General features: G+C 34.1%; 1 protein-coding gene across 1 annotated transcript; it reads right to left on the bottom strand.

The window, feature by feature from the left end:
* Nucleotides 1-8,337: 8,337 nt before the first annotated feature.
* LOC131030834 (disease resistance protein Roq1-like) lies at nucleotides 8,338-13,525 on the bottom strand. The gene is made up of 5 exons (XM_057961758.2): nucleotides 12,841-13,525; nucleotides 11,548-12,607; nucleotides 11,172-11,432; nucleotides 9,078-9,892; nucleotides 8,338-8,877 (listed from the first exon to the last, which is right to left on the bottom strand). Exons 1-4 carry the CDS (start codon nucleotides 13,338-13,340, stop codon nucleotides 9,305-9,307), a joined length of 2,409 nt encoding a protein of 802 aa, XP_057817741.2. The 5' UTR covers nucleotides 13,341-13,525; the 3' UTR covers nucleotides 8,338-8,877; nucleotides 9,078-9,304.
* Nucleotides 13,526-14,614: the final 1,089 nt, after the last annotated feature.

The raw sequence follows: 14,614 nt of genomic DNA, 5'->3' as shown, positions 1-14,614 counted from the left end.
ATACCATTCTTCATATGTTGTATCTGCAAGCCTATGAACAATTTTATTTCCCCTACTAATGACATCTCAAACTCATTCTTCATTTCATCTGCAAAACTATTACTCAAGACATCATTACCTCCAAATATAATGTCATCAACAAATACTTCACTAACCAGTATTTTATCTCCTTCAGACTTGAGATAAATGTTCTTGTCATCACTAGTTCTTGCAAAGCCTATCTTCATTAGTTACATATGAAGCCTTTCATACCATGCTCTGGGTGCCTTCTTTAATCCATACAAAGATTTATACAATCATCATACCATGTCTTCTTTATCAATCAATGCATAACCATCAGGCTACTCTATATAAACCTCTTCTTCCAATATCCTATTCAAAAATGCAGACTTAACATCCATCTGATATAACTTGAACTTCTTGTGAGCTACAAATGCAAGTAATGTTTTGACTCCTTCCAGTCTTTCTACTGGTGCAAAAGTTTCTCCATAATCTTCTCCTTCTTCTTGCACATAACCTTTGCAAACTAATCTTGCCTTATTGCGAACTACAACACCATCCTCATTTAACTTGTTTTTGAACACCCATTTAGTTACTATGACATTTTTGTTTACTGGTCGGGGTACCAGGGTCCAAGTGTTGTTTTTCTCAATCTGATCCAATTCCTCTTCCATTGCCTTAACCCAATTATCATCACCAAAAGCTTCCTTATCACTTCTTGGTTCAATGGTGGAGATCATGCAAGAGTTCTCTTTAACTCTTCTTCTAGTAAGTACTCCAGCATCCTTATCCGCAATAATTTGCTTAGGATTGTGATTCAGTCTCACATATCTAGGAATAACATGCTCATTCTCCTCAAGTTCAACTTCTTCATCATCTTCTTCTTCAGAAATTATCTGTCACAGTTGAACAAGTACATTGGGATTTTCCTTATCAGTTTCAAATTTAACTCTTTCAAGTTCCAAAAGAAAAATGCAAGGATCTTCATCCTTTTTCTAAGAACTGGTTCCTTCTAAAATTTCAGGACATTCATCGACATGAACATCAGCACTCTCAACAATTCTTTGAGTCTGGTTGTTGAAACATTTATCGGCCTTACTCTTGGTGGAATAGCCAAGGAATATGCCTTCATCACTCTTCGCTTCAAACTTGCTAATGTAATCACCTCTTTTAATAAAGCATTTACTACCAAAGATCTTAAAGTAACTAACATCAAGCGATCTTCCATACCAATACTCATAAGGTGTCTCATCCTTACCTTTTTTCACCAGAACCCGATTAATTGTGTAGACAGTTGTGCTTAGAAATTCTCTCCAAAATGTTTTTGCCACACCTCCTTGTATCAACATAGTCCTAGTAGCTTCAACCACTGACCGATTGTTTCTCTCTACTATACCATTCGACTGTGGTGTCCTTGGTGCAGAAAGTTGCCGCTTGATACCATTTTCATTACAATACTTAGTGAAATCCTCAGAAGTGAATTCACCACCTTGATCTATTCTAAGACATTTAATCTTTTTGCCACTCTCTTTCTTTGCTAAGGCCCTGAATGCCTTGAATTGCCCAAAAGATTCATTCTTATCTTTGAAGAATGTGACCCACATCATCCTTGAATAGTCATCAATGAAGATCATGAAATATCTATCACCTAAAATGCTTCTGGTTCTTATTGGTCCACATATGTCTATATGAGCCAAATCTAACAAGTGCTAACTAAGAAAGACTTGCTCTTGAAAGTAGAATAAGTAATTTTCCCTAACTAACATTCTTTACAAAGAGCACTAACCCATTTGTCTATCTGAGGTAGACCTCTTACTGTCTTAGACTTACTCACTTTAACAATATTGTCAAAATTTATATGACAAAATATTATATGCCAAAGGTAGTTGTCATCTATCTTTGCAATCAAATAGTTGCTAACTTTAGGATTAAGATGGAAAAGATTAACTCAAGTCTATTTAGTGATTGCGATCAAATAACCTTTGTTGTCAAATATTTTGCACATCCATTTCTAAATTCCAATGGGTATCCTTTGTCATTCAGTTGTGCCACACTCAAAAGATTATGCTTAAGACCTTCAACCCAATAGACATCGTCAACATTTCTCTTCCCATTAAGAGAAATAACTCCCTTACCTTTGACCATACAAGGTGAGTCATTGCCAAATCTGACAACACCGCCATCAAACTCTTTCAAGGAAAGAAATTTGCTCCGATCACCGATCATGTGATGTGAACAACCACTATCAATGATCCAATCATCAGAGTTATCCATCCTAGACACTAAAGCCTTCTTGTTTGATTTCTCTTCCTTAATAGCCACAAACACAATATCTTCACTAGCATCATCATCAGATTCATCATCAGTAATACCACTGTTAATAGCTACAAGACAATCTCTCTTGCCTTTACCCTTATACTTCTTAAATTTGTCTCTCTTGTATTCGTTTTCACTATTAGGGAAATTAGCTGCTATATGACCAATCTTATTGCAAGCAAAACATGTCAATGGTAGCTTACCTTTGTATTTACGAGTACCTCTAGGCAATCATTTTGCCAACAATGCTTCAAGCTCCACAAAACTGTCTTCATCATCAGCATCTTTGCTAAATCTAGATTCATAGCTATGGTTAGTATCTCTACTTCTTCTCACATATGGGTTAGAGACAGAAGCTTTGAATGCTGATTCTGACTTTTGTACACTACCATCATAGCCATTTAACTCAAAAGCAGTAAGTTTTCCAATGATAGAGTCAAGAGTTACCTTTGTCTTGTCAATGGATTTTAGCTCCTGAATAGCTGCAACACGAATAGCATAGAACAGTAACAGGGTTCTCAGTACCTTACTAATCACTGTGGCATCTTCCACTTTCCGTCCTACGTTCTTTATTTCACCAAATATTTCTTTATTCCTTTGACCATACTGTTGGATATTCTCGCCTTCAAACATTCTCATGTTATTAAACTTTCCTCTTCAGCTCTCCTCTTTAGAAATCTTAATATGTTCATCATTGCTATAAATCTCTTCAAGTTTTTTCCACACTTCATATGCAGTTTGAAGACCATGAACATCTACATATTCAGCATAAGATAGGGAACTTATGATATCCTCTAATGCTTGATGATTCTCTTGTTGTTCTTTCTTCTGATCATCAGTCAGAGTACCAGTAACATATGGAGTTTCTACATGCTCCCAATACTGACTACCAAGACTTTTGATATAAATCTTCCTTCTATCACTCCAGATTCTATAGTTCTCTCTGTTGAACTTAGGACCTTTCTTCATCATGATCTACAGGGTTTTTTCCTCAAGTTGTTAGACTTAGAGATCAAAGAGGACCTGAGAAGCTCTAATACCAATTGATGATATGATGAAAGAAATAAGTATCTGGTAGAATACTAAGTGGGGGGGTGAATCAGTATACTCAAAAACTGATACAAACTCTCAAACTCAAAATAATCTTATCAACATCAACTAATATCAATATCAATATCAATATCAATATCAATATCAACCGGTTTGATTGTTATACCAACTTAACACTAAAACAACTTCAAACTTGTAAACATAAAAAATGCTTAATCAAATAAGATTATAACCATAAAGAGAATTCACCACTTGACACAAATATTTATATGTGGAAAACCCAAATAGGTAAAAACCACGGTGAGATGAGACTCACAAAGATAGCTATCTGAACTCTTTTGAAGTTCGCCCTGTTAGGAGCCAAGCCTGTTAAAGCTTTACAATAAGTTCTGTTAGGAACTAATTCTATTAGGAATCACTTGGTTAGAGGATTTTACAAATATGCCTTGATGAAAAGCATAATACCCTGTTAAGAGTAACCTTGTTGAAGGATTTGAGAATCCAAACTAATGGATGAACTTACAAAGTACCATATACCGGTTTACAACATCTTTAAAGTTTATCACACCGGTTGCAATACAAAAGAAATAACAATCAATAACATCAACTAAATCATAAATACCATTCACTGGATCAATTGACATCAATGACAACATATCATTTATGCAATCTATATGCAAAATGCCCACAATCTAAAAATACCAACAATTCAAAAAGTCTCTTTATGGTTTGAAACAATCTCCCAAAATGTGGTATCAGAAATATGATACCTATGTATTATCTTTTGGATTTGTGAGATCTAAAGCTCATCATTGTGTGTACAACAAAACTAAATGTGATAGGATTCTTATCATTGCTTTGTACGTAGATGAAATGTTATTCATTGGAAATGGTAAAAGTATGATCTCAAATTTGAAATCTCAGTTGTCCTTGAAATTTGAAATGAAAGACTTGAGGAAGAGAAGTACATTTTGGGAATGGAAATTAAAAGGGATAGATCTAAGAGAAAGCTTTGGTTCAGTCAGAGAAAATATATTACTAATGTTCTTGATAGATTCAATATGTTTGACTGTAAACAAGAAGTTGTTCTGATCCTACAAGGAACAAAGTTATCTGTGCATGACAGTCCCAAATCTCAAAAGGAGATTGATGACATGAAGGATGTATCGTATTCAAGTGCTATTGGCAGTCTTATGTATGCGATGGTTTGTACCAAACCAGACATTGTCCAACTAATGGGAGTACTTAGTAGATTTATGGCAAATCCAGGAAGTCCGCATTGGGATGTTGTGAAGAGAGTGTTTAGATACTTGAGAGGTACTTCTCAGTATGCTCTGTGTTACCATGGACATGTGGTTGGATCACAGAGGACTATCAACATTCAAGGATATGTGTATTCTAATTGGGCAGGGGACATTGAAAACATGAGATCCACCAGTGGATATATATTCATGATGAATGGTGGTGCTATCAGTTGGATGAGCAAGCGACAACCTATAGTCGCTTTGTCCACTACAAAGGTAGAATACATGGCTGCCACACATGCTTGTAACGAAGCAGTTTGGCTTAGGCGTTTGAGTTATGATATTGGTTTTGATGTAGAGCAAATTGAAGTTTGTTGTGATAGTCAGAGTGCCATTTGTTTGGCAAAGAATCCTACATTCCATGCGAGGTCTAAACATATTGATGTCCAATATCACTTTGTTCATGACATGGTGGAAGATGGAAAAGTAAATCTGAACAAGGTAGACACTCTGGAAAATATTCCAGATGCCTTAATGAAACTAGTATGCACTTACAAGTACAAGTGGTGTACTAGCTCTATGGGTCTTAGTACCCATGGTTCTCAGTAACGTTTGAAAATGTTCAGCAGTCTAGGGAATTCCTCATCAAGTGGGAGTTTGTTGGAAAAGTGCCTCGAATTCACTTGACCTTTGTTCCTGTTGATCGGAGTAGCCTATGCCAATGGAGCCACATTGCTTATTCATCAAAGGTCAAAGTAGCTCGATGGAGGTTTGTCCAATAACAAGCGCTATGCCGATGAAGTCGCCTATTGGCGATTGGGGTAACCATTTTTTTCATGCTGATCAGAGTAGCCTATGCCGATGGAGTAAAACTGCTTATTCATCGGAGATCAGAGTAGCAGGCATTATGCTGATGAAGTCGCCTATTGGCAATTGGCATAACTGTTGAGGGTCTTCTGCCAATGGAGCCGCATTGCTTGTTCATCGGATATCAGAGTAAGTCAAAATTGGCCTTGTCGATAGAGGGAGATCTCCCAATGAGTGGTGACTTACCACAAATTTCCACATGTGTCAATGGTCAAAAGTTTTATCATGTAGATAGTTAATGTGGTTGCACCAATGTATAAGAATACGAGCTGACTTGCCTACTGGTGAATGTGGGATAATATGTTCTCACGAGTTCATGAATGAACAAATGGTTGAGCTTCCCGATGGTTGAACTTCAGACAGTTGAACAGACAGGGATCATTTTAGAAGTATATGTTCTCAGAGGAAACATAAATTGTGTGTTGGCTATTTGCTATGTTCTGTTTTTGAATGATATACTATCTTGTTCTATTAGTTTGTGAAAAGAGTTCTAAGAGTGAATACTTGAAAGGAAAGATCTGAAACTTTATTGTAATCATATGTTTACTGAAATAAAGAGATCTCTTTTAGGTGGTGGGTTTTTTCCCGTAAGGGTTTTCCCACGTAACTCTTGTGTTCTTTCTCTGTCGTATTTTGTCTATTTGATTTTTTATCCATTTGTCTGTGCACATCTTTAAGTTCTGTAAATTGTATTTTAATACATACTTGCTTTATTTCTTTGTAAATTGACATTATGAGAGCATCTTCTGCACTGTTCTTTCCTTACAAATTTCATTGCAATTAAAAAAGTAGAGTTTTTGTCTTTAATTGTTGCATTATTAGCTGGGAAGAAAACAAATCCTAAGTTTCCTAAATCTGAGTTAGTTGCAGCACACAAGAAAACTTATTAAACTTCATAACAAAATTGGTGTAGGATTATTTTTTCTTTCCTTTCCTGGGTGCTCCAACATTATAACTAGACTTGTAACCTAACATAAAGTATATTGTTCTCATCTTTAGTAATAGATATGATAACTTTTTACATGTTTAATTGAATAGTTGCGACAATGTATCCATCAATACCAATATTAATTGTTTACCTTATAATCAAACTATCAGTCTAAAAATATTACCATAATCATAATTTAGATAATATCAATATATAAAATATATAATTTGTTTATTTTTTGCTTTTTTCCTAGTTAAAGATTAATGTCAAATATATTTTGGGTTGTATTTATGTATATAAGTTTAAATTGATTTATTTTATTCTCTTCTAAGATTTTAATTTTATCAATTCTTTTAGGTTTGTATGTATGGTTTCTAATTTTAGATTTAATTAATATAAGATTTAGAAAAGGATACATATTATATATTCATTTTAATCAAATTCTAAGTAAATTATAGGTTGTGTACATGACATGATTTCTAAGATGAACTCTTGTGTATATAGTTCTATTAATCTTATAGTTTGCAATGAGGCAATGTTGAGATTGTAAGGTGTACTTTTGAGATAGTCCACATTTTTTTGTTTAATTGTAATAGTTAAAAAATAATCTACAAGGACCAAATTTTTTTTAAAAAAAATTAAAATATTGTAGAAAAGTTCAAATTAAGGTGCAATTGTTGAAAGGTCAATACTTGGATAGTTAATTTTTATAGATGCAAGAATCATCATCTTCTTATTTGATTTTATAAAAATAAATGGATTGATTATTTTAAATTTCAATACTCAAGAACATTTAATTAATCAGTTATTTTTTAAAGATGGAAGAATCTTCATCTTCTTATTTGATTTTATAAAATAAAATGCATCAATATGAATTCCTTCCCCTCCTCTTATGCTACTTTTCTAGACACTTAGCAGTTTGTTTTTAGCTATTTTTTGTGGATAGTGTGCTTCAAGGAGTCTTCCTCCAACATTTTGTAATGTTTTTCTTCTTTTTCTTTTTTTTTTAAGAAAGCAACAAATAATTTCAGAATACATAGCACCATCAAATATAGTTTCAAAAAATAAAGTTGCAACTAGTTGTAGAAGCAACATATAGCAAAGACAAAAATTTACAAAATGTACAACACCCTCAAATATCTCCTAAATATTTTGTAATGTTATATGCTTTTCTCCCAAAAGGTCTACATAATCTTTCACCATTTGATGGTCCCGACCACAATGGATAAGAGTTTTTGAATAGCCAACTTTATAAATTCACCATGACAATGATGGATGAGAGAATTTTTCAGAAACGAAATTTAGAAATTCACAACACATTTGAAATAATAGTTAAACCAATAATATACTAATTAATTTTGTATTGATTAAAGCTAAAAATAATAAAAAAGTTAGTAAAGAAATAAATAGCAATCCCAAAAGGACTGTAGAGGAAAGAAAAATCTACAAGGCTATCAAGATACCATCACAGAACTAGCAAGTTAAGCAGACGTACAGTTAACTGAAACAAATCAACAATTAAAGATGTCATATACAACCAGTTGAAACAACCCAACTATTAAACATAGAAGTAGAAAACTCGTTACAATACAAAATACAAACAACTACAACAACCAGCTAATGAAGCATAAGAAAACTACCAGAACTGCAGCCACTAACTCATTAATGTTATCACAAAAAAAACTTAAAATTGATATAATAGTAACCATTAAAATAATATTTTACAATTTAAATTTATTAAAAATAATCCTTTTAAATTTTTTATTTGAACACTCCCACCACTTATTTAATCTAAACTACAAAATTTTATTTTGAAAATTAAAAAGAGAAGAAAAAAAAACAGAAAATGTATGCTAGAACCAGTTTCAAAGATCCCATACAACAATGATTAAGAAAACTTTAGAAACAAAGAAGAGAGTTCCACAGGCAAAATATTAGAAATCAAAGACTTCAATAAAACAAAGATGACGAGCTTTTGACAGTAAATAGTCAAAACAAATTGATCACACTTTTCAATGCTTTTGCTTTCGTTTTCGGTTTACGGCAGGATATGCTGCCAAGTTTGTTCTTGGTCTGTATAATCGATCAAAGACAGTTAAGGCTTTCCCTTCTTCCCCAACTTTCACTGTGGCCTTAAACCCCTTCTTTATTGTGACAGAATCTAGTCTACATTCACTATAATCCTGGGTGAGTAAAACTATAATTAGCAGATCCCCTCCACCTTCTCTTAGGATCCAAAATTTGTCTTCAATTTTAAATGTATAAAAGCATAAATCGATGTTACAAGCATAATTCAAATTTAAATATAGTGATTGCACTCGATGAGCTTTCCATCTTCAGTGTAAACTCTCCTCTCTCTATCTCAGTTACTGCTTGGGCGCCGATCACCTTAGAAAATAAATTTGCATTCAATTTGGACGATGCTCTATCCATTGACCTCTGTGCCAAAATGATTTTCTTTACCAACAGCCTCTGAAACAATTAAAATACCAGCTTAAATAGAGAAGATTATAAATAATTGATAAAAACATTAAAGATAAAACATAAATTTTAAAATATGACTTAATAAAAGCAGAGCATTTATTTTCCCACTTAGAAAAGTCATTATCCACAGTAAATAAACTTTCTTTCCACTCAAAGTCAGTGATTGCGCGGACAAGTAGGAGTATTACCCTCAGTTCACATATGTAATTTCGTACGCATGCAAAATATCCATCGTCGGGCATTTGAATTAGCAGACTTTTCAATCCTGGCAACTCTTCCACCCCTTCGACACTCTGCAGCTGAGGACATCCTGTGAGCTTGATTGTCTCCAGACGAGGCAGATGCGCAAGGGTCGGCAACGATTTCAAATTGGAACAATCACACAGTCGAAGAGTATTCAGTCTCTCTAGCTGCATTAACCCTGCAGTTGACCACATCCAAAAATCGTGATTTTCTGCAGACTATGTAGATCTGAAAGGGTCGGCAAGGATTTCAACGCTGCACAGTTCTCTACTTTTAACACTTGAAGCTCTGTTAGCGTAGATAAACCTGATATTGTTTCTAAATTATAACATTCCTCCACTCTCAGAGTATTCAGTCTCTCTAGATGCTTTAATTCCATTTCTTTTAGATTTCTGAAGTCAGAAACTGTAAGCGATCGAAGTCTGGGACACATCTCTCCACTGACTACTAACTTGGATGTATTAAGAAGATTACCAAGGTGTATGGTTTCAAGGCTATCCATGCGGCTGCTTGTAGAAGAATCCACATTACCTTTGCTCAGGTCCAGCTTCTCACTGAAGTCGAGGTTCGTACATACCAATCTCAATGATCTAAGCTTACTAAGTCGTCCAAGTGATTGGACCAAGGATGTTATATCTGTGCTATATATTGAAAAACGTATATCCAATTCTTCCAAATGAGTGAACATTTCTATTAAATCCGGAAGCTTTTGCAAATAAGGACAGCTCCAAATCCATAACCTTCTCAATTGGAAAGTGGCCTGGCATTGACAGTTACTCTAAAAATGAGACTTTAATTTTATGAATTAGATTCAAACATACAACTTACAAAATATTGAGTGAACAGTTGAAAACTATTAAAAATATTTTTGTTATTGAATAAAGAGTTGAGATTTTGATTTTGAATTTTAAAAATATTTTTGTTAGAGTTAAGAGCTTAAATATTGATTTTTAATCTTAAAACTATTTTGTACACAATCTATTACACTGTATCAAAATAAAATAGCAAATTCATAAAATATTTATATGACAAATTTAATAACTTATTAAATTCTATATTATGTATATGTGTATATATTTATAAATTAAAAAACTATTATCATCTTGAAAACAATTTATATAAATATAAATATTCAAATTGTAATTATTTAAAAATTGATTTTATTCAATATATATATTTATATTTATTCATAAAAGCCACTATTATCATTGTTTGTCAAACTATACTTATAAAACACTTTATATATCAAAATAATTTTTAATAAAAATAAATAGTAAAACAAAAAAAATTTAAGTTTTATAAATTCTTTAATATTTAATAAATGAGTAGAACAAAAAAAAACTTAACCATTACCTTTAAGAAATGGAAGCAAAACCCTTTTCATGCATATTGCTTCAAATTGTTTCTTTGTGTTGCCAATTACAGGGGATTTCAAAGGACAGCAGCACAATTAGTTGCTTTTTGGATTACATCAAGTATCAAATGTTTCAGCATAAAAAAAGAAGATCTCATTTGCTTCAGGTAACTTCAAAGATTTTTTAAATTGAGATTATAGCTGCAATACATGCTATCGTATGGCTTGTCCTTTTGTTGGCCAAGCTTGGTTATCCTCTGTATGTACAACAAGAGTGTGGTTGGAAACTTTGACAGTTTTATGTTGCACAAACAGTTTATGTGGTTGTATGACTGAAAACTTTGTTCTATATGACTGTTATTATCTTTTAACTCGGCAGCCTTTGTGGTCCTCTTTTTTGTAATTTTTTTTTTCATTAATTCAATTTAATAAAAAAGTAATGCAATTGAAAAATAATACTATACTTTGTAGTCAAATAAATGAATCCAACGCGTCATTATTTCTATATCTAATATTAGTTGGATTTAGTGGAAACAATTTTAAAGTTCCTAATGGTTTATTTCTATATTCAGACTGTTGAGATTCTAGACAAATATTGAATCAACAATAGTTTCTCGAAAGTATGCAAACTTCAAAAAAGTTTTCTGAAAGGAGACTAGATTTCCAACAAAGAAAAGCAAAATACCTGGGTATAGGTCTGCAACTGTTGCTGAAATGTGCTCCACAATTCTCGCACAGACCAAATATATAAACAGTGCAATTTCCGTAGAGGAATCCAGGATGGAATGTTCATAAATGTTACACCATACTTATTCATTTCAAGCCACAGGAGATCAGCCTCAGCTATAAAAAAACTAATTCTCATTCCAAGGGACGGATCCCAGAATGAATGGAAGCACCTGCCGCCATTTGTTTCTGCAAGGATTTGTCGAAATCCTTTTGCTTCCTACATACAAGGATCTGGTTTAAGTGTGATTGGCTACAAAAAGATTATAAAAACACAAAAAAATTTCGAATGCTTTCTGTAACTTCAATTTAAGAAAAAATGTGAAAAAGTATACCATAGGTCCAAGGAGTTCTGGTTGCCACAGGCGACGAGGGCTCAACTCGTCTACTATTTGTCTTCCTAAATCGCGGAGGTGATCGTGCATCTCAAAGCGTTCGTGCTCAGCCGATTCAAGTAGGCACCTATCTTGTAGGATTTGAAGTGCATGCTCAGCGTTGCTCCAACCGGATGCTTTCCAGATTGTTATAGCTTTACTTTTCAAATCATATTTTACTTTCTTATTAAAAAAACAGGCTATATCTATAAATATCTGTTTCTCCTCTCTGTCCAGACTATCAAAGCTGATTCTAAGTCTTTGCATTATATCATTAGGTTGGATTTTCTTAACTTTTTCCAATTCCAACTCCCAAAAATGCTCACCTTTACCATAAACATGGCTGCCTAAAACTTTGAGTGCGAGGGGTAAACCTCCGCAGAATCCCACAAACCTTTCAACCAATTTCTCATATGAAGTAGGTGGATCGGGTCTGCAGAAAGCGTGGCTACAGAAGAGGGTTCTAGCATGATCAAAATTCATTTTCTTCATCCTATGAAAAATATCTGCACCCGCTAACAAGCTTTGGTTACGGGTCGTAATAATTACGAGGCTACCAGAGCTTAGCATAGCTGCAGGTAAGAGGGTATCTAACTGGTCCCGATGATCGATATCATCGAGGACAATAAGAAAGTGCCAATCCCTTGGCGTTCCCAGACGATGCTCCAGGTGTCCTATTCCTTTAGCAATACTGTCAAACTTCCGATTTTCAAGAAAGAGATCTTTACAGAGCTGACTTTGCAAGGAACGCAAATCACTATCTCTCACGTCAGAGAGAAAGCACGATGCTTTGTAGCCTAAACGCTTCCTGTTAAACAATTCTGTGGCCAGTGTGGTCTTGCCAGACCCCCCTAGACCAAAGATCCCTGCTATTCTAACCTTGTCTCTCACTGTCTGCGAAAAAGAATCTTCGAAATCTTGGACTTGCTCAGCAAGTCCGACTGGATATTTTGCAACATGTAACGGTTTCCTTCTCTTCATTTCTTCCAGCACACGGGACACAATCTCTTCACACAAATTGCTGAAATTCAAGACGGAGAATTTTTTTAGAAAGCCATTCTAGGGAGGTAAATTGAATGTCATGCTAGAGAAAAATGGAAAATATGATGAATCACAATGAATACAAAGCAAAACCGAGAATCTGTTTGGAAAGGCATTCTACTAAGGCAAAAATGAATGTGATGTACTGGAGAAAAACTTAAGATAAAACATTATAAATCGCAATGAATATAAAGTAAATGGTAGTAATCTTACTCTTGATGCCGGCTACGTTCATAACCAGATATGCCTGCAGCAGATGCGAGAGCATCTTTCCATTTACTCAAATTATCAAGATTTCTGCCTTTCCTTTGATAATCACAAAATGCTGCAGTATACTGTGACTTCTTCTCGTTCCTTTTCCTTTTCTTTTTTTCGATGTAGCGTAGCTCCCACGGCTGGACATCGTAGAAGACAGGAATAAAGAGGGCGTCAGGTTGTTGATTTAACATAAGAACAAGCTCCTCTAAACACCATGAGGACTGTGCATATCCTTTAGAAAAAATGGCTATTTGCACAACAGATGAGCGTATGGCATTCTCAATGGCAGACGTAATAGATTCCCCGCCTTCAATTTCTTCACGGTCTAGAAATGCCCGGCACCCTCTTTCCTGAAGAAGTTTATAAAGCTGTTTAGCAAGGGTTTCTTTGACGTCAGGCCCTCGGTGGCTGATGAATGCATCATATTGTTTAGGAGATGATGAGGAGGAAGCCATGAATGCAGGACTAGAAACTAATTTCAGGAAGCCATGAAGCCATGAATGAATGAAACTTTCTAAAGCACAGTACCTTGGAGACGACAATGAAAAATGGAGGAAGAAAATTTATCTATATAGAATTCGTCGGTGATATAATGTGTAATTGCGTCTGTCCATGTAGAATTCGTCGGTGATATAATGTGTGATTGTGTCTGTCAGTAGAAGACTAGGAGTTCGGAAAATTCCCACCTACAGTAGAAGATTAGTAGGTAGGAAAATTCGCACCAACGCTGAAGATTGCTAGGTATGAAAATTTCCAACTATGGGGGACCAATGACTCACACAGCTTGCACGGTATCCGCTTTTATGTACGCTTGAAATTTTTCCGTGCCTCTACTAATTTAACGTTTGTGCGATTATGTTTTTTAATTGGAGAAAGTAAATAAGAATTACAACTAGCTGAGAAAAAGGAATGTGTTACACCAGCAACATCAACCAAAATCATTGTTGAAATTGTTGAATTTAAATTGTTTATGTTTTTTAAAAGTTTAATATTTTTTAAAGCTTTAACTTAGTAAAATGCATATATATTAAAGTTAATTAAGGTTATTAATTAAATCTATTGCGAAGATGGATATTAGATAATAGGAATATTAAATATTGTTAAAAATAAATAGTTAGTTTTGTAATTAAAAATGTATCATATAAATTTGAAATATGGATATTTTAGATTAAAAAAAACTATAATTTGTCTTTAGACAAAATCAATGCTTGTCAAGTTGTCGTGTACCCATTGCTCTCTATTTTCCCTGATTTACCTTTGCTTCCTTCATTTACTTTGCTATCAAGAATTAGTTGTATTTTAAAATACCTTGAAAAGATTGTTGTTATGTTGTAGTGGCACATGTTCTCTTAGCTCAATGGCTAGAAAATATAGGCAAAGATCAAGGGCAACATTCCTTGACCGTGAACATATTCTTAGGACAATCACCTAAACATGGATTCCTTATAGTGTACCAAATATAAGTGTTTCACTATTGATTGCTCCATGAATGCATCTAGGATGAGGGAAGATACTTGAAAGATGAGAGAGGTGAAATGAATGTCATTAAAGATAGCACCTAACATTGAATTTTGTAAAACATGTACTTAAGAAAATTAGGGTGGGAAATAAAGAGCAGAAAATGGGCTAGCAAGCTTAGTGGGCTTAATCTTAAGGAAAACTCCATAGTTGAGCATACTTATGTTTGAGTAGTACTAAGATGGACGAATCCCTAGGAAATACCAAAGTT

This window comes from Cryptomeria japonica, chromosome 7 (genome assembly GCF_030272615.1).
Source record: "Cryptomeria japonica chromosome 7, Sugi_1.0, whole genome shotgun sequence".
NCBI classification, from domain to species: Eukaryota; Viridiplantae; Streptophyta; class Pinopsida; order Cupressales; family Cupressaceae; genus Cryptomeria; species Cryptomeria japonica.
This window is presented reverse-complemented; position numbering and strand designations above follow the sequence as displayed.